This window comes from Pelmatolapia mariae, linkage group LG10_11 (genome assembly GCF_036321145.2).
Source record: "Pelmatolapia mariae isolate MD_Pm_ZW linkage group LG10_11, Pm_UMD_F_2, whole genome shotgun sequence".
NCBI classification, from domain to species: Eukaryota; Metazoa; Chordata; class Actinopteri; order Cichliformes; family Cichlidae; genus Pelmatolapia; species Pelmatolapia mariae.
In genome coordinates, this window is record NC_086236.1 from 48,855,417 (window position 1) to 48,873,918 (window position 18,502).

General features: G+C 37.3%; 1 protein-coding gene across 1 annotated transcript in view; it reads left to right on the forward strand.

Moving 5' to 3' along the window:
- Positions 1-2,333, forward strand: part of zgc:101716 (uncharacterized protein LOC492784 homolog) — a 7,029-nt gene extending 4,696 nt beyond the window's left edge. The window contains exons 7-8 of the mRNA XM_063486823.1: positions 874-1,006; positions 1,581-2,333. Coding sequence (XP_063342893.1) covers positions 874-1,006; positions 1,581-1,853 — 406 coding nt within the window. The 3' untranslated portion in view covers positions 1,854-2,333. The remainder of the gene's footprint in view (positions 1-873; positions 1,007-1,580) is intronic.
- Positions 2,334-18,502: the final 16,169 nt, after the last annotated feature.

The window sequence follows — 18,502 nt, forward strand, 5'->3', positions numbered from 1 at the left end:
AACTAACTGAAGCCTTTCATTGAACTACCACATAAACCAATTAGTACTGTCTTTCTGGCCAGACACGTGGCAGCACTTCTGCTATAATTTTGTTCGTGTTTAACAAAATAAAAATGCAGACATAAGTGTGCACATTAGTTTTTGACTGCTAGTGAAAATTGTTTTCTTTACAAATAACTCTCTTACTGAACTAACACGTTTGTACTCTCTGCTCATACTGCCTTCGTAATAAATCATTTTTTGCTTTTTAAAGAACTTATTTTAACATTGCACTCAACAATGAACAAATCCTTCCTAACACAAAAGTAACTTCAAGGGCCAAATTTCGTGCCCCCCGGGCCGTGAGTTTGAGACCCCTGGCCTTGTGTGAATATAATAAGATATACACTTCTTATCCTAACAGTGGGCAAGTTGCTGGATTACAGTACCCAAAACAGTTAAGACATAACTCTTACTAAATAAAATATATACAATATGACAACACAAAATAGGTCAAAAAGGTGACACTTACACTAAATAACGACATTAGTGAAGCAGAAAATGGAAAAAAATAAAAAATGAAAATGAATGAAAACCTAAATTTAATACAATACAGAGCTTAATATGTAAGATGGTAACAAATAAATGTAGTTATTGTGGTGTGAAGTGGAGCTGAAACAGGTGACTGAATTAGAGAAATTGCTTCGCTACACGTCCAATAAGTGGTGCAGAGTGTTGTATGGATCCTTTAATTATCCACAGCCACAGTTTTTTGGATGATGTCTGTGCCAGCTGTCAAAGGTTTAGGCATAAAAAAAGACCAAGTATAGACCAGTAATACAGGGTATAATATTAGATATAATAGTACTCACATTGTCTTTCTGCCTCCTACAGACTCCTGTTGAGAATCCTACGACAGCAGCAGTCCTCCTTTGTGCTTCAGCGTAGTGAAAGAGTCCTACAGATGACAGAAGAGGCGTTACAGCGGCTAAACCCCAAACATGAAACCCTGCAGGCTCTCACTGAGGTGAGAAACCTTCTTGCACACATACTATGAAACTAGTTTTATAGTCCCTTGATTCTGGTCGGAGGGGTTTTCACACACCAGACTTGCTTCTGTTGAGTTCGTCAAGATCCTGATTGGGTGTCAGTGGAGGTGGATAACATAAGCTTCTGCTGAATGTTGACTGGTTGACAAGTGGGCTTGATTAAAGAAAGTGGTGACAGTGGATTTACAGGAATATGGAGAAGTTCAAAGACCAAAAAAAATGGCATGAAAAGCAAAGACAGTGACTGTAGTGGACAGTTCATTGTTTTTAAGACTCTGGTTTACTTCAGCTCTTTGTATATTATAACGTTGCTCCTCTACACGGTTGGCTGGTAGACCAACAGCACGAGCATCAGTGGCCCACAGACCGTTTGTACCACATACTTTGAAGACTGCTTCCATCTGGCAACTTGGCTCTCTGCAGGTAGACGGGACATGCTACATCCAGTCTAGCTGGACTACAAAACCTGCTTAAGGAGGCTTAAATTCCAGGCAGTTTGGGTTAACTTGGCTCATTTTTACACACCAACATTATCTCTCTTTGGTCTTCCAGGTGATGTCAGAGGACCTGATCCCAGAGAGAATGAGGGAGGACTACCAGGATGGGGAGAGCCTGACCAGTGTCTCTTTGCACAGCTTCAGACAGCGCTGGTGGAACAAGATCTTACTGACAGGCGTGTTAGAGACTGATGGGCAGCAGCATGAAACACAGTATCCTCATGCTGCAGTGTTGACTGTTTACAAAGGTGAACACAGACAGGAAGGAAGTGAAGAACCAGCTGAAGATGGTTCAGACAAGCAGCACAGTGAATGTGGTCGTCATTAAGCCTACAGACTGAACCTTCACTATTTCATTCACTTCACTGTGATAAATATACGGCAGTGGCTCTGATCTGTATTAAACTGCTTCATTTTGTGCTTAACATGTTTAAAATCAGTATCATCTCCGCCAAAGAGGTGATGTTTTATAATAGTTTTGTTGTTAACAATCTATTAAAATTTGGCTTACATCTATCAACGTCTTCAAGGTCAACTTCATGATTTATTGGTCGGAAACTGACAAAAACGTAGAGACTGTGATTCCTACAAATGTGTTGCGTATTGTCAGCATATAGAAAGTAGCATGAAAGGATATAAAATACCTTTGACAGACAGAATTGATAGCTCTGCATGTATATAGCGTTGTTATCTAAAACTATGTTTTTTACTTATATTGTTTGCACTAATAACAAATAGGGATATAGAGAATGATATATGGTGATTTTAAATATCTTGTTACTTTAGACTTGTGACCTTTCCTTCAAGGCCAACGAAGGTCAGACTTTTATAAAATGTGTTTTTAAAAAAAATCTTGAATTGATCCTGCTTTTGTTTGTACTGAAAACATTTAGGGAATGATAATGGTATATGGGGATTCTAAATATCACATCATAGTTTGCATCCAAATATCATGTAACATTTGACCTCACTTTTACACGTCACTTCTGCCTGTCTCTGAAGCTGACCCCAACATGCATTATTACTTTAAATGCGTTATATCCTACATACCTTATCTGATTTTTACTGCACTACAAACTTCTTAAAGTACTTTTAAACTTAACAAAGCAAAGATTGTTTTGGTTCTAATATTACATATCAGTAAAATATTTAGCATCATGTGGAGATATAACAATTTAATTAACCCATTCCAGGACCTTGAAAAGTGTAGAGTGTTAAACATTTATCAAAAGCTCTTTCTAAATCAGACACTGTGACCACTGCTGCAGTGCAAAATGAACAACTCTGATAGGACTATGAGGATTTGTAGTTACGTTCCTGCTCGTGCAGGATCAGTGAGTCTGTTTAAAATCAAGCAGCTGACATGATAATGGAACAGCAGCATATCTACAGGAGGACAGAAGTCTGAGATCTGCATCCAGCTTTGGAGAGGTAAGACCACTCTGTTGATGGGATAAAACTGTTTATACTTACCTTTTCTGTTTAGTCTTTCTGTATTGTGCTGGACAAATCCATTTTCCTTCAGGTATATTTTAAATAAAAGCTAATCTTTTGCTGTAATCAGATAAATCACAATTTGATATTAATTATGCCACAGCTTTTTAATCCGTTTAAAGCATGCAAGCTTTTTCTGACTTGTTTTACCTTCAGTCATTTCAGGTGACACAACAGAAGCTCACAGAAAGAATAAGGCGGGTAGTAGGATTACATCAGACAACAGAACAGATGGGATGAAAGAAAAGAGTGAAACAATAATACAGAGGTAGTTGTGTGTCAAGGGCATTGAAAGGCAGCAAGAAAAGTGAATAATAGCGAGAAGTAACAGATGAAATATTATTAGAAACATACAGCAGATAAAATAAAAACTGAACACATCCCCAATTTTTTAAGTAAATATATTTCTAAAGGTGCTACTGACACGAAATTCTCATCAGATGTCGATAACAACCAATCCAATTCATACATGCAAAGAAATCAAACCTTAAATATCCATAAATGAAGCTCTGTGTAATAATGGGAAATTACATAACTGCCTCCTTTATTCTACTTGTGTGCTGGTGAATGTGACCAGAAGTTTGTAAATAATTATGAAGGGCCTGAAGAGTTTTTCTTTTTATTTAGACATTAATACAGTAATTCTTCATTTCCTGGTAGTCCTCCCCTCATCTTCTCTGGGATCAGGTCCTCTGACATCACCTGGAAGACTTTGTGTCAAAACAAGTATTTGTATTTTTTATTAGATTTACAAATTACTAGGTAATTTCTTTACAGATTGGAAAGTTAGGAGAACACAGTAACACAGTTACTAATGTGGCAGACGTGTGGTCTTTGGCCTGCTGCAGAGGAGGGGTGATGCCGTGAGCTCACAGAGCAGCGTGGGGGCGGGGAAGAGCAGGTGTGCTGAACTGGACTGATGAATGGACATTTATGTCTTGTAGTGAGATGGAGCAGGGTGAAAGTGACAGCTACAGAGAAGTGACAGTTGCACTGCCATCGATAAAGCTGAAGAGTGAATCCTTTGGTCCTGTGTCACAACTAAATAACATAAATAATGTGTCATTCCAAGGAAGGAGCATTAAAAATGTTAAAAATTAATTTTGAATAAGGAGTGGCAATAACTGAGCTAAAATATACGCAGTATAACACAGAGCACTCACTGTAAAACAAGATGAACAGCTGATTGTCTATGGTTTACAATTGACCTCATAGCTGACAACAAAAGAATAAGAATACATTTTTAAAATTATTGTAAAAGTAGAACAGAGTTTATCATCTTATCCGCATTTTTCTCTGATCACCAAACCTGCAGCCTCTGCTTGCACACTGCTCCACCACAGTCCACAGTGCTTCACCTCCTCAGCTCTCCTCGGTCTTTCCTCTATATTTGCTCAGATTAGTTCTCCACACTCTAGAGTCTGCGCTCAGTTCAGCTACGGTTACCCAAAATTCAGAATTTGATGAATAAATCTATTCTAGTAAAAGTCATAAAATATGAGATGATGGATTTTAATTTAACAGAGTAAAATTCCACCTGGAAATACCAAAGGGTTAAAACAAAAAACTCCCATAACAGAATCTTTTTAAAAATCCAATTTAAACTGAGAAATAAGTAAAGTGATTCAAAAACTCAAATTTGGAATCCAGATTTTTTTAACTGATATGTAAGATAGTGATTCACCGTGATGAGATTGTTATTACTGTTATATCAAGTGTGCATGGGGGAAATTACTTAACCACCTGTTGAAGGCAACATGCAAATATAATGCTAGCAAGCTCATTACAATGACGGCTGTCAGTCCAGTCATTCCTTATTTAGCAATGTACAATTTCTTGTTCTTTACCTCCCACTCAGCTGCATTATTTACCCATCTAGTTTCAAAATAAATGTAACTTTCTGTACTTAGAAAGCTTTCATCCTGGCAGCAGTAAGAGGTGAGAAAATCTCTACAAGATACACATAGATGTCACTGAACTGGATCTCTGGGACAGACGTCACTTTCAGGAATTTAAATAAAACTGAATATGGCAGAATATGAATCACAAGCCTCCTTTTTTTCTTTCAAGTACACCAAATATCGACCTTTTGAAATATCTCTGAATATCTTTTTATTTAGTCAGCCTCGACTGGTAAAGTTAATTTCCTGGTATGCTAAAGTATTTGCATGTGCTGCTACTTGGATGCATGCACAATGCAGGTTAAACAGGGTGATCATAAAAATCATGATATGTCCAGAGATGCAAATCAGATGTAAAAGACTGGGAATGCTTTGCCTAACAGCCTCACTCTGAGTGTTAACAGGAGAAATTTATATTTTCATGTTGGCAGCTATGAGGGAAGTGACAGAAGTACAAATCCAGCTCTGACTCAGAGAGGGGATCATATCAACATCAGTGTGTCTACAGAAAACTGCAGAGTGAGGGTAGAAGTCTTTCCTTTCTCTTATTAGAGGACACATTTGTGCAAAGAGTCTAAAGTAAAGATGCTGTGGAGTCTGTTGTTCATCACTTTGATTGGTAAGTGGATCATTTGATGTTCCTGCCTGGCACAGTGATGTTTCAATGATCGTTATAAAGAATGAAAAAGATCAAATATAACAGTTCAGTTTTACTGTGAGTTGATCCAAACTGCTCGATAAAGCAAAAGTCGTTTCATTTAGTTTAAAGAGGATTTGACTTTAGTAAAGCCAGTTTCATTTCTGCCTGAGTATTGAAGGATGGTTTACATTACTCTGTATTACCAAACAACAATATCAGAGCTGGCAGTAATTCACTTATTCTTACATCGTTCTCTGAAACTTCACAGGAAGATCAACTCAACAGGATCCAGGTAAGAGTGCATTTCTAATCAGTTTCTTCAGGTTATATCAAAAAGTATGATGGTGCTTCTGTTCTGAATATACTTATTTGTAAAGTATTTAATTGTATGACTTTTAAATTATTTTTATATATTTTTTTCTCCCTTTATTTATTTGTGCATCACAGTAGACACCATATCTGTAGGAATGTTTCATGTGGGGATTTTCTTTTGGACTGAAGCAATATTACAAATATCTGTATAAATATATGTTATAAATGTAAATTTATATTGAATTATGTTCTGTGATATGTGATCACTGTGATTTAGAAATAAGTGCTTTGATAAACCTGCAGTCTTTGGTGTGTGGGTGGGAGTGAGTGGATTATATTAAACAAGGTCATCCTTCAGGATGTTTTGAGAGTCAAATTATTAATTTCATTAATTTTAATGATTTTTTTTTCACCAACTGCATGTGTGTGTGTGTGTGTGTGTGTGTGTTAAATATGTTTGCCACAAGAGATTTAGTCAGATTATGAAGTCATAATTCAGATTCATTATTTAGGAGTGAAAAGGAGATTTTTCCTAAAAAACACTGGAAGACCCAGTCTGAAGTATTATTACCACTGACCTTGTTTCTTTGTTTTTTTTTCAACTTCACTTTCAGTTACATCATCAGGATGTAGTCCAGGCTGGGAAACTATCAAACTGGATGACAAAGTGGCATTTCAGTCTTCATTCTACGAAGATTATTATGGTGTCAAATACACTGCTGACAGAGCTTTGGACGGAAATTATTTGACAGGTTCCTTCACTTTAGATGATCCCATCACCTGGTGGACAGTTGACTTTTTGGGTCTATATGAAATTTCCTGCATCACCATTTACAACATGGATCATTTCAAAGTTGATCTAAGAGGCGCTCGGATCCTCATCGGGAACTCATCTGAGAGAAATGCTGCTGACACCACTGAGTAATACCTTCATCTTACTTTGAATCTTTCTGTTCTCAGTCAGGCTCCAGCATGTCCAATGTTTTTAGATAATTATAATGAACATTTAAATGCATTTAAATCCAGTAACACAGTAACACAGATAACCTTGTATCCGTTCTATCAAATGAAATAGGAGGTCTAATATGACGTGATGTGGTTTGGAGTAATAATCAAGTATATGAGTAAAATATAAAATCTTTATTTATTCTCATTTTCCTTTGTTGTTTATTTGTAGGTGTTTTCCTTCTTTCTAAAATGTTCTCAGACAGCAGCTCACATTTATTATCCAGCTGTTCGACTGTCTCCAATGTTTACAGCATGAGTTAATAAAACAGAGCCAGAAACTCTTTCTGTACATCTGTCCAACATTTTGTCTTTGTTTACAGGTGTGCAAGAATAAACACAACTACTAGCGGAGAAAATAAAACATTTAACTGTGAAAATGGACCAAAGTGTGGGCGTTATGTAACTGTGTACCAAGACACATCGGGAGTATTTTTAATTCTGTATGAGGTGACGATGAAAGGCAGAAACAAAGGTACAATAAAACATTCTTAGCCACTAAGTTAACTGGTCAGTCAGTAGAGTCAATATAAATGTGTAAATGTTGACAGTAAGAATTATGTGCTTGAATTAACTCAGCATGTTAGACACTCAGAAACACTGTTTGGTTTGAAGCTTCTAAGTTTCATGTTTTTGATGTTTTTCCTTTTAGAGCCCTTTAAACTGATTAAAGAGAACAAGACATGGGCAGACGCCCTGTACCACTGCAGAGAGGAACACATGGATCTGGTTTCCATCCTTGATGAAGAGACCCAGGTCCGGGTTGGGTTTGAGGCTCAGAAGGCTGACACTCCCTTTGTCTGGCTGGGCCTTCAATACATCTGTGGCTTCGACTTCTGGATCTGGGCTGATGATCAGTGTGTATTTTTTGATCAGTGGGCTCCAGACGAGAAAAGAACAGCAGTCTGTGGCACGAATGCTGCCATGAATAAAGGTGGGAACCATTTGTGGTACAAGAAGTCTGTTTATGATAAATATAATTTCATCTGTGCAGCGTAAGAAGATCCATGGATTGGTTTTGTTTATTCAGTTAGACAGGTGTCAGTAGTGGCTTGTTGGGTTGTAGCAAACTTTCCTCTAATAAACAAAGGTGATGGGTTCAGGCTCAGTGTAGCAGGAAGATAAACAGTGGAGAAATTAAGCAGAAGTTTCCTATTAACGTTCAGAAACATGTTATTATTATATATTACTTTTGATTGTATTTCATGATACATTGATATGATGATTATATGACACTTAAAAAATTAAGCATTCAGTTTTTTCTATAATTTTGAATTGACACGCGCGCACGCACGCACACGCACGCACACACACACACACACACACACACACACATATATATATATATTATTTCCTTTTGTTGTAAATGGATCGTTGGCCTTTGAATTGTTTTACTCGTGTCTGTCATGTTTAAACCTGCTGAAAAAATAAAACATAAACTGGAAAACAAATGTTTGTCAATTCAGTTTATTTTTGTTGGGATGTTTGTCAAGTTTACAGACATTCAGGGACTGCATCTGTGTTTCAGATTGACTACTTTAAATTCACTAAATAACTTCATATATAATTTTTACACTGTAAAATGCATATTTCAGTTAAAATGGTCATTTGCACAAAAGTGTCTTTTTAATGTTTTCAAATGGAGACAGTTCAGTAACGACCACCACCCGATGACCCTTTTATTGAATCCATGAATTTGAACCAGTTATAATTATTCTGAATGTGTCTGTATGAGCAGTGAAATTACGGCATTTAAAGGGTTTTAATAATATAGCCTTCATTAAAGCCACAAAAACAACTGAGAACAGGTTCCACACCCATGACTGTATTTTGAATTGATGTAACATTGATTTAATCAAAAAAGGACCAGAACTTCCTGATATCTTTTAAAAGACAAACTGTGTGTTTGTGCAAGATTTTTCAACAGGTAACCTGTGCAGCAACTGAGTGTAAAATCTTTACTTTCTTGAAAATCATTTTTTTGCAGTGTATGTAACTGAACTGATTTCTTTTGACACAAATCTTTTTACTGACAGTCTGTCAGCTAACCAGCCTCCTGCTGCTCAAGTCAGCTTCAGTCTGAAACTGCTTTTCATTAATCATATTTTTTAAGGTCTTGTTTCCCTCTGACATCTTTGAATCAGCAGATGAGCAGGAGAGTGAGGGACATCAGGAGGAGACTGTGAAGCTCAGCGAGGACAGAGTCTGCCTCAATGTTTGCATTTTTCTTCATCAGGACAAGGTACAGCGTGTGACTGTAACCTCTGGGTATTTTTACACAGTGGTTTTGAGCTTTTTGGACACCATTCTTGGTTTTCTTAGGATTTACATTGTTTCATATACTTTTTCCCCTTACCGTTATCAGACCTGTTCTTTTTCCCTAGATTTGACTATTATCTTCCCCCTCAGTGTATCATCACCTTGCATCAAGTCTCCATTGGTGATGCTCCCGTGTTTAGTCCTTCTCTTCTCTCCAATGCTTAGTTAACTCTTGTTCTGTGTTCAGTTGTGTCTTCCTGTGTTTTTGCAGTAAATGTTGTTTTCTGTTTCTGATGTGTGTACTTCCCCTGCCTCATCATGTTTATGATTTTTTTTTCTGTGCTTTCACCTGTTTCCTCTTCCCTCTTAACCCAGGTTACATTCCAAATGTGCTTTCAGTCTCATTTTCTTTTTTCCTTGACATTTGAGGTCAAAGATGAGTAGGAGAATTGATAAGGCTTTGGAAACCTTGCACTGGTCTCCTTAACAGAGCCACATGTCCACTGTGTTGAAACTAAAATGTGCAGAAGACTGACAATAAAATGTGCATGTTGCTTACCACGATGTGTTTTAACCCAGTTGTCCTATGCAGGTCATATAAATTAGAAGAGGAAGAGAATATTTAAACAAGCTACTCAAATGTAAATCAAAAAGTCTTTTTTTTTTAAGTTTTACTTTACAAACTGTGTATAATTTTAGGGTCTTTACCTTACAATGCAGCAAAAACCATGTTACTTTACTTCAAAAGTCCCAGCAGCTTCTCTGTTCTCTGCTCCAGCTGCACAATGAGCACATTTATTTAATGTTCAAAGATCAAAGTATGAACTACACTTCAAGAGTCTACATGACAAAATTCATGTTATTGGTGATGGATGTGACTCCCTGCTTATTGTTTAAGTGAACACGGAGGGAGAGTCAAATTATTCATTTCATTCATTCTGATGAATTTTTTATTCACAAACTGCATAACTATATAACTATTCAACATTTACTGGAAAATAATGTAGTGAGGCTGCTTGGAAATAATCTGCTTGTGTGTGTGTGTGTGTGTGTGCACGCTAAAAATGTTTGCCACAAAAGATTTAGTCAGATTATGAAGTCATAATTCAGATTCATTATTTAGGAGTGAAAAGAAAATTCTTTCCCCCCAAAACCCCACAATAATACTTCAGACTGGGTCTGAAGTATTCTCGCTACTGACATTGTCTCTCTCTCTCTCTTTTTAAAACCTTTTTTTACTTTCAGTTACATCATCAGGATGTAGTCCAGGCTGGGAAACTATCAAACCTGATGACAAATTGGCATTTCAGTCTTCAGTCCACACAGATCAGTATGGTGTCCCTTACACTGCTGACAGAGCTTTGGATGGAAATTATTTGACAGGTTTCCACACTTTAGAACAGCCCATCAGCTGGTGGACAATTTCCTGCATCACCATTTACAACATAATTCAATAGCATATTGTGGTCGGCCCAGAAGAGCTGCCAGCCGTAGATCTGGAAGGCTGAGTTCGGCATGTTGTCTTTTAGCCATGTTTCTGTGAGACACTGAGAAACAGCTTCATTCCAGAAGCTAAAGTGCTAAAGTACACCTATATTTATACCCACACTCCACACCCATACTCCATACTGGTACTCAGGTTGTTGCATTCTAGTTATAGCATTATTTATTGTATTGTCTTATTACTTGTCATTTCTGTTTGTAAAAAACAAAACAAAACAAAACAATTTATTATAACTTTAAGGAAAAATTCTGTTTCTCTGTTATTTTTGTTTCTTTTCACTGTGGACCGTGTGTACATAATTTCGTTCCACCTCATGTTAGCATGTGATGCGAATGACAAATAAAGCTCCTTGAATCCTTGAATCCTTGAGACATTCAGGGACTGTGTTTGTGTTTCAGATTGTCTACTTTAAATTCACTAAATAACTTCATATATAATTTTTACACTGTAAAATGCATTTTTCAGTTAAAATGGTCATTTGTAAAAAAAGTGTCTTTTAATGTTTTCAAATGGAGACAGTTCAGTAACGACCACCACCCGATGCCCCTTTTATTCAATCCATGAATTTGAACCAGTGATAATTACTCTGAATGAGTCTGTATGAGCAGTGAAATTACGGCATTTAAAGGGTTTTAATAATATAGGTTCCATTAAAGCCACAAACACTGAGAAAAGGTTCCACACCCATGACTGTATTTTGAACTGATGTAACATTGATATAATCAAAAAAGTTCCTGATATCTTTTAAAAGACAAAATGTGTTTTTGTGCAGGATTTTCCAACAGGTAACCTGTGCAGTAGGGAGCAAATCAGTTTAAACATCTGAGAATAAAAATAACTACATCAATATCACTGTGACTGAAGTGCTCTCCATTTTAAGTGTTGATGCTTGATCATCCCAGTAAAGAAAGTTTCTGGAATCTCCATTTTAAGGTCGCTAGCCTTGATCTAGCAATCCTGTGCCTCACTCAGAGTCACACACATCCGTTATTACAAACGTTTACCAGGGTCCTGTAAAGTACAGGGCTCTAGACTAACTTTTTAAAGTTAGGCGCACCGGCACAAAAGTTAGGCGCACTCAAATTTTTCAACTGCATCGCTTAACACCGCAGTTTTAATGTGCACTTTTTTGAGGGGGGAATTGCAGTCCATACAGACAATATTCATTTCTAAATTATTAACTAACAATCTTGTGCTTAAAGTGCTTTGTCAATATTGCAGAAAATGTTAAACTTAATCATCATCTTGGCTCCTCTGACGACCTGTTTGTTGCATGCTGCTGAAAGGCAGTGGGGAGAGGGGACACTTGGGCAGTGCATTTATTGCAGCATATAATGTGTTTTCTGGATACACTGCTGCTTTTTCAGCATTCAAAGATTGATGGCACCGTGTCAGAGCACTGGCTATGAATTTCAGACGAATCAGGCCTTAACTTAACAAAAAGTTATCAATAGTTCTTTTCATCTTTTCTTATTACCCACAGCTACATCCACTTCTGTCGGGCCTAGGCTGCTTACTAGGGCTGGGTATCATCACTGATTTCTATAATCCATTCGATTCCGGTTCTCAAAGTCCTGATTCGATTCAACTTAGCCTCAGACAGTCAGAAATATTATAATTCTGATCATTTATCAGTACTGACACATGTGAGACTTCATCAGAATTGTGAACATCACAGCAGATGCCTTTGTGTGAAAGTAACTGAGAATAAAACAGAAAAACATGAAGGAGATCTGGCCTGACTTTTTATAGCAGATAACCTTAAAGATATTCTGCAATATTCTGCATAATTTTAAAAAGTTTACATTTCTTCAGTATTGAACAACAGAAAAAATAGGCTTTCTTGTCCGAGGTCATTTAAGTGAAAAAAAGAAAAAGACAGCGCTGTAAACAACGGTAGACTGGTGGGTAATAAGCGAATGAATAATGCAGAAAACAGAGATTTGACATGGGAAACTGTTCTTGAAGTACAGAGAGAGAGGGAGAGAGAGAGAGAGAGAGAGAGAGAGAGCTGTGGATAAATTGTGATTTTTATCGTGGTGGAAGCAAAACAGCATAACTCAGAAGCAAAACTCATGACGACATTGATCAAATGTGAAGCTGCTTCTTTTGCTGCTGGCTCGGTGAATTTTGGTTGGAGAGAGACAAATCCTGCAGCTCAGAATCAGCGCAAAAAGACGTAAACACAGCGCGGACCCGACGCATCAGAATCGCTGAGCTCCGACGGCGTGTCCGTGTTCGGGCCGTTGGGTGAGCTATGGAACGCCAGGACTGCCATAATGAATTAATTAAATACACCATTAAATAATTAATTAAATGTGGCAATAATTAATTAAAATTGGAATTAATTAATTAAATAAATAGTTATGACACATGTAATTAATTAATTATTGACACATTTAATTAATTATTTATGTATTTCACATTTTAATTAATTATTGACACATTTAATTAATTAATTATTGACACATTTAATTAATTATTTATGTATTTCACATTTTAATTAATTATTGACACATTTTATTAATTAATTATTGAAACATTTAAATAATTATTTATGTATTTCACATTTTAATTAATTATTGACACATTTCATAAATTATTTAATGATATATTTATTTATTTCATTTTGGCAGTCCTGGCGCCTGGCTCTCATCTTGAATTAATTTTATCTGTCAGCCTCACCCATCAAACTCAGGGGGCGGGGTTAACGCTGCCCATGAAGCTTCTCTAACATTTGATTGGTTGCCGTGCAAAGTAAGTCAAAACAGGTCGATCCTAGATAATCGATTGCTTGTGTAGACTTGGGGCAGCCAGGTATCCCAGAATGCATTTCAAATCACAGGCAGCAATGGTGGTGGTGTAGTTTTAAAATACCCAGTTTTTCTGTCACCAACTACACTTTTAACAGTGTTTTAACCGCGAATGTCGCGCCGTAATCTTCACATGTCTGGTCAGGTTGTCAACATAGAACATGTTTGCAAAAGTGCTCAGATGTTTTCAGAGATTTCACTAGCTCTGCTAACAGTCAGCATGCGGAGTGCACCGAGGGGGTTACGTTAACCGGTTTGTTTACATATGCCACTCTCCGTGTTCCACATGTTGCATTCGCAGATTCTCATTTTCACCGAAAGATCGTCTCTTTCCACCTGGTCTTGTGTCTCTGTGCTTCTGTAACATAGAGAACGAGCTGACATTTTTCTCACGAAATCAGCGATCAGCTCAACAGACCCTCAGTTTACCTGCATGCATCCTCCTCCTCACCTGTCAGCTGTTTAACACCTGCTGCTAATTCAAGAAACACGCCCACGTTACCTGGTGATAGTCACAGTTTAACTGGGCAGCCGGTGCTCGATATAACGCAATGTCAGCGCATTTTTCTGCACAAGATAAGTAAATATAGTATTTTTCCCGAGCGCAGAGCTGCTGGAGCTTGTTTCCTTACAGAGCACTTTATAGGCGAACCAGCTTTATCAGCGGCTGATGTCCAATCACCGGCACACAGCTTTGAAACCTCACCTGAGTTTTAGCTCTCAGTGGTTAAACGCTGGACTTAATTCACTCAGGTTTTGTCTGTCGGATCACGTTTACTTCGCTGTTTTATTTACAACTGAGCAAATCGGTTTGGCTGAGGTTAAAGTTACGTTTCATAACTGCATAGTTTTACAGACCTTTAATGGTTCACTGGCACATGTGTTAGACTGAACTATTCGCTTTTCTTTATCTGGTGTGTTTTGGATTTAACAGTGAATTTTGAGATTAAACTGACTTTTAAAATGATTTTATACAAAGAGGAAAGAGAAGGCGCATTTCCACCGAGAGGAGCAGAGTTTGCAACAGCATGTTCATCATGAAGACTGCAACCTGGACAGAAATATTATATCATCTGTTTTTTAATAGTTATTCAATTGTATTCTAAGCACCAGCTATCTGTTAGAATTTTTAGAGTTTACTTAACTAAAAATAAATGAGGTTAACATATCATTTGTGTGATTTTTTTTCTCTCTCTCTTTTTTTTTTTTTTTTTTTTCTTTTTCAGGTCATGTTATGTTTAACTGTCAAAGGCTTGTTACAAACTATGAAACACATCGTGCAGACTTCTGGATGTTAGAAGAAAACTAATACTGCTCATGAATGAGACTAAAGGCAGGAAGGTGTCCTTTAAAACTAAACATGTTAGTAGGACCTCCCTATTTATATCATAGTTTATGATATAGCACGTGTATTTCAGTAATAGCCTACTGATTTCAGTGTAGTGGTGAACAGTCACACAGCTCACATGGGCGTTATCTGTGATACTCCTTAACTATAATTTATCCAAGTTAACTTCAGTTAACCATTCAGACAGTTCTTTTGCAATGAAAAACATAAACACCTATGCTGCGTAATGTTTACATTATAGCTGCTTATGCAGTAACCATGGTAACCACGGACTCTGAGCGGCTGGATCGACGGAGGTCAGACAACAATTTTACATATATGATCTTAAAACAGGACACAGCCACTTTACGTCCTGGCCTCATATCAAATGTGAACGCAGACTGAGTCTATGTTTGACGTTTGCTTTATATCTAATCTTCCTCTCAAACATTTAAACAGCAGCGAGTCTGCAGCTGAGGGAATACAAACTCAAATTGTCGGAACAGGTTTGCTCGTTTCTTGCGTGTATTCATTTGGTAATTTATTAAATGTATAACTGTTATTCTAATATGCTGCTGAGTCTCTTACACTGATGAAAATGCAGAAAACACAGATCACGAACACCTGTTCAACCAATCACTTTCATTCCACTTTGGTCTGCGACAAACTGACGGTTCATCTCTGTTACAGTGTTGCGTTAGACTGCTATAATTTTGTGTTCTTTATGCTGTAGATTTTCACATCTCTGTAATAGTTGGCAGTGTTAAGGATGCTTTTCTGTAAAATCATATTGATATGACCCGTGACATATTCGTAGATGACAGTTAGATAGTCAGCTGGGAAACTCTGGGTTAACTCAGAGAGCTGAAGATATCGTGGATATGCTGATCTTGCTTCGTGGTGTACAGGGCCGTTTACCCTCATGATTAATATTCACAATAAAAATATTAGCCGAACATCATGAAGTCTGTATGTGTTTCATAGTGTTGAACAACCTTTGTACAGTTAAAGCCAGCAGTTACTACATGACGGAAACACCAATGTTATCTCTTTTATGCGTTTATACGCAGGTCACGCTGATTACTGAACAAAAACCCAAAGATCAGCTGTTAATCGAATTTATTTGCTCTCTCTCCTCCTTAAACATGTTTTTAATGTTAGTTATAATTCAGAATTGGCGACTGAAACACGTAGGACACATAAGAACATCAGGAAATAAAACCCCGATAAATATAACCTCAGTAAAAGAAGTCAGTGTCAGCGGGGTTTATTACAGCTGTGTACCGGGGCCTGCGCTTTGTCGGTGGTAATAACAGCTCGATTGCTTGCGAGGCGAGCGGGTCTATCCCACGCTTTGCCGTGAGACTGGGCTGGGCAAACATCTCCGAAATCATCGAAGCACTTTTGCAAAGAGGCTGTATCTTGACAAACCGACCAGACATATGAAGATTAAACCACTACATTCTTGGCTAAAAAAATATTAAAACTGTATTTGGTGACACACAAACAGGGTTTTTCAAAGTTCAGTTCTGTTAGTTTCCACATGCCGGTTGTTGTGCGCTAAAAACAATGGCCACCAGGCCAAAGCAATGGTTTTGACTCGATCAGCGTTAACCCCGCCCCCTGAGTTTGATGGGTGAGGCTGACAGATAAAATTAATTCAAGATGAGAGCCAGGCGCCAGGACTGCCAAAATGAAATAAATAAATATATCATTAAATAATTAATTACATGTGTCAATAATTAATTAAAATGTGAAATACATAAATAATTAATTAAATGTGTCAATAATTAATTAATTACATGTGTCATTACTATTTATTTAATTAATTAATTCCAATTTTAATTAATTATTGCCACATTTAATTAATTATTTAATGGTGTATTTAATTAATTCATTATGGCAGTCCTGGCGTTCCATACTCATTTGCTGTTTGGTGGTTGTTGAAATAGTTTTTTGAGCTTTAACCTGAGAATCTGGCGTTTCTGGCAAAACACAGTTATATTTAAAAGTCGATTCAGCATTTAATGAATCGATTTCGCTTTATTCAAACTACTCACCTCCCTCTTCCACCTGCACTTTCAACTGGACCACGGCCAATCAGAGAGGTCCCGCCCCTGACTATCTCTGATTGGTTTAGTCCACGATAGGGGAATAATGTGTGTCTGTTGTTGACCACACGGAGAGTTGCAGAGATTTTTTTTTTTTTTTTGTTAACCGAACAGTTGCGACCAAATATTTTTTTTAGTCGCACCACTGAAAAATTTGGTCGCACTCTAGAGCCCTGAAGTATATTTGCTCTTCGTAGAGCTGCACTCTTCTGGACATAGATCTCAGATGTCATTCCTGGGATCTGCTGGAGCCACCTGCCCAGTTTGGGGGTCACTGCCCTGAGTGCCACTTAAAATCAATATTTAATATGAAATCATTTCCAAATACTAAATCTTTAAGTGATGAGTCACTTTAAAGAAAAAAGTTATCCATATTTCACTATAGTAGATTCCAAATAACACACTCTAGTTGATGATGGACTTTTTCTGCTTTCTACCAGAGCTCCATCTACAGTGTGCTGCTTGACCTTTATGCATATCTGCAAATCTCAGGAAAGGAGGCAACTCTGTTACATTCACTGACATCAGCAGACTTTTAGAGTTTGAGAGTCAGGCTGCTGTGTTAACATTAATAAAAATAAATGAACCTACTAAAAAAGCCCTTTCCTGCTCCTTCTCTATCTCCTCTGTTAAAACCCTCTTTGCTTCCACCGGTCCATTCAACTCGATTGTTTTTACATCCTGCTACTACCAGTCCAACTATTTCTATTAATCTTCCTCCTCCTGCTACTAATAATAATATGGTAATTATAATAATGACTGTGGCTCAAATATAACAAAATGATTTTCGTGGTTTTATGTGATAGTCAGTGACCAACATGCATCATAAATATTTTTAGACGTGGACACATGCAGGTAATAAAATGTTACTAATGTGTACTAATATATGCTGTGTTATTGTAGATAAACTTGTTAGTCTGTAGTGGACCTCTTATCACTTCTGAAGGCTGATTCATGTGTTGAAATTCATTTAGAAGCAGTTCTGAGCTCAGGAGCTGCTTCATGTTTGAATCTCAGATCCTCATTTTATGCAGCACTGCCACCTGCTGCTCAAAGCATTGAACTACCAGATGAGGTTGACTATTGTCTCCTTGGTCTACACACCTCCATGTTCACTGAGCTGTGTGCTTTATCAGTACTTTTTCACCCTCTTTTACACATGAACACAGTGACAGACCTGAGACTGAAACTAAGTACCAATGAAAAGTAACTCTTAAAATGACTTAAATATTTAAAAAACAAACAAACCAAGAACTTCACATTGTGATAATAAAACACACCAGGACTTAAGTCTGATATGCAGATTCCTGTGCTTTTGCAGCAAAAACCATGATGCTCCTTTACTTTGACAATCCTGGCTGCTTCTCTGTTCTCTGCTCCAGCTGCACAATGACCAAATGTATTTCAATCAAAGTGAGAACTACAATTTATGACTGTACATGATGGAATTCATGTTGTTGGTGATGAATAGGACTCCCTGCTTATTGTTTCAGTGAGCTTTCATCCTGGCAGCAGAGAGAGACAAAGGAACCTCTGCAAGATACAAATAGATGTCACTGAACTGGAGCTCTGGGACAGATGTCACTTTCAGGTATTTAAATAAAGCTGAAT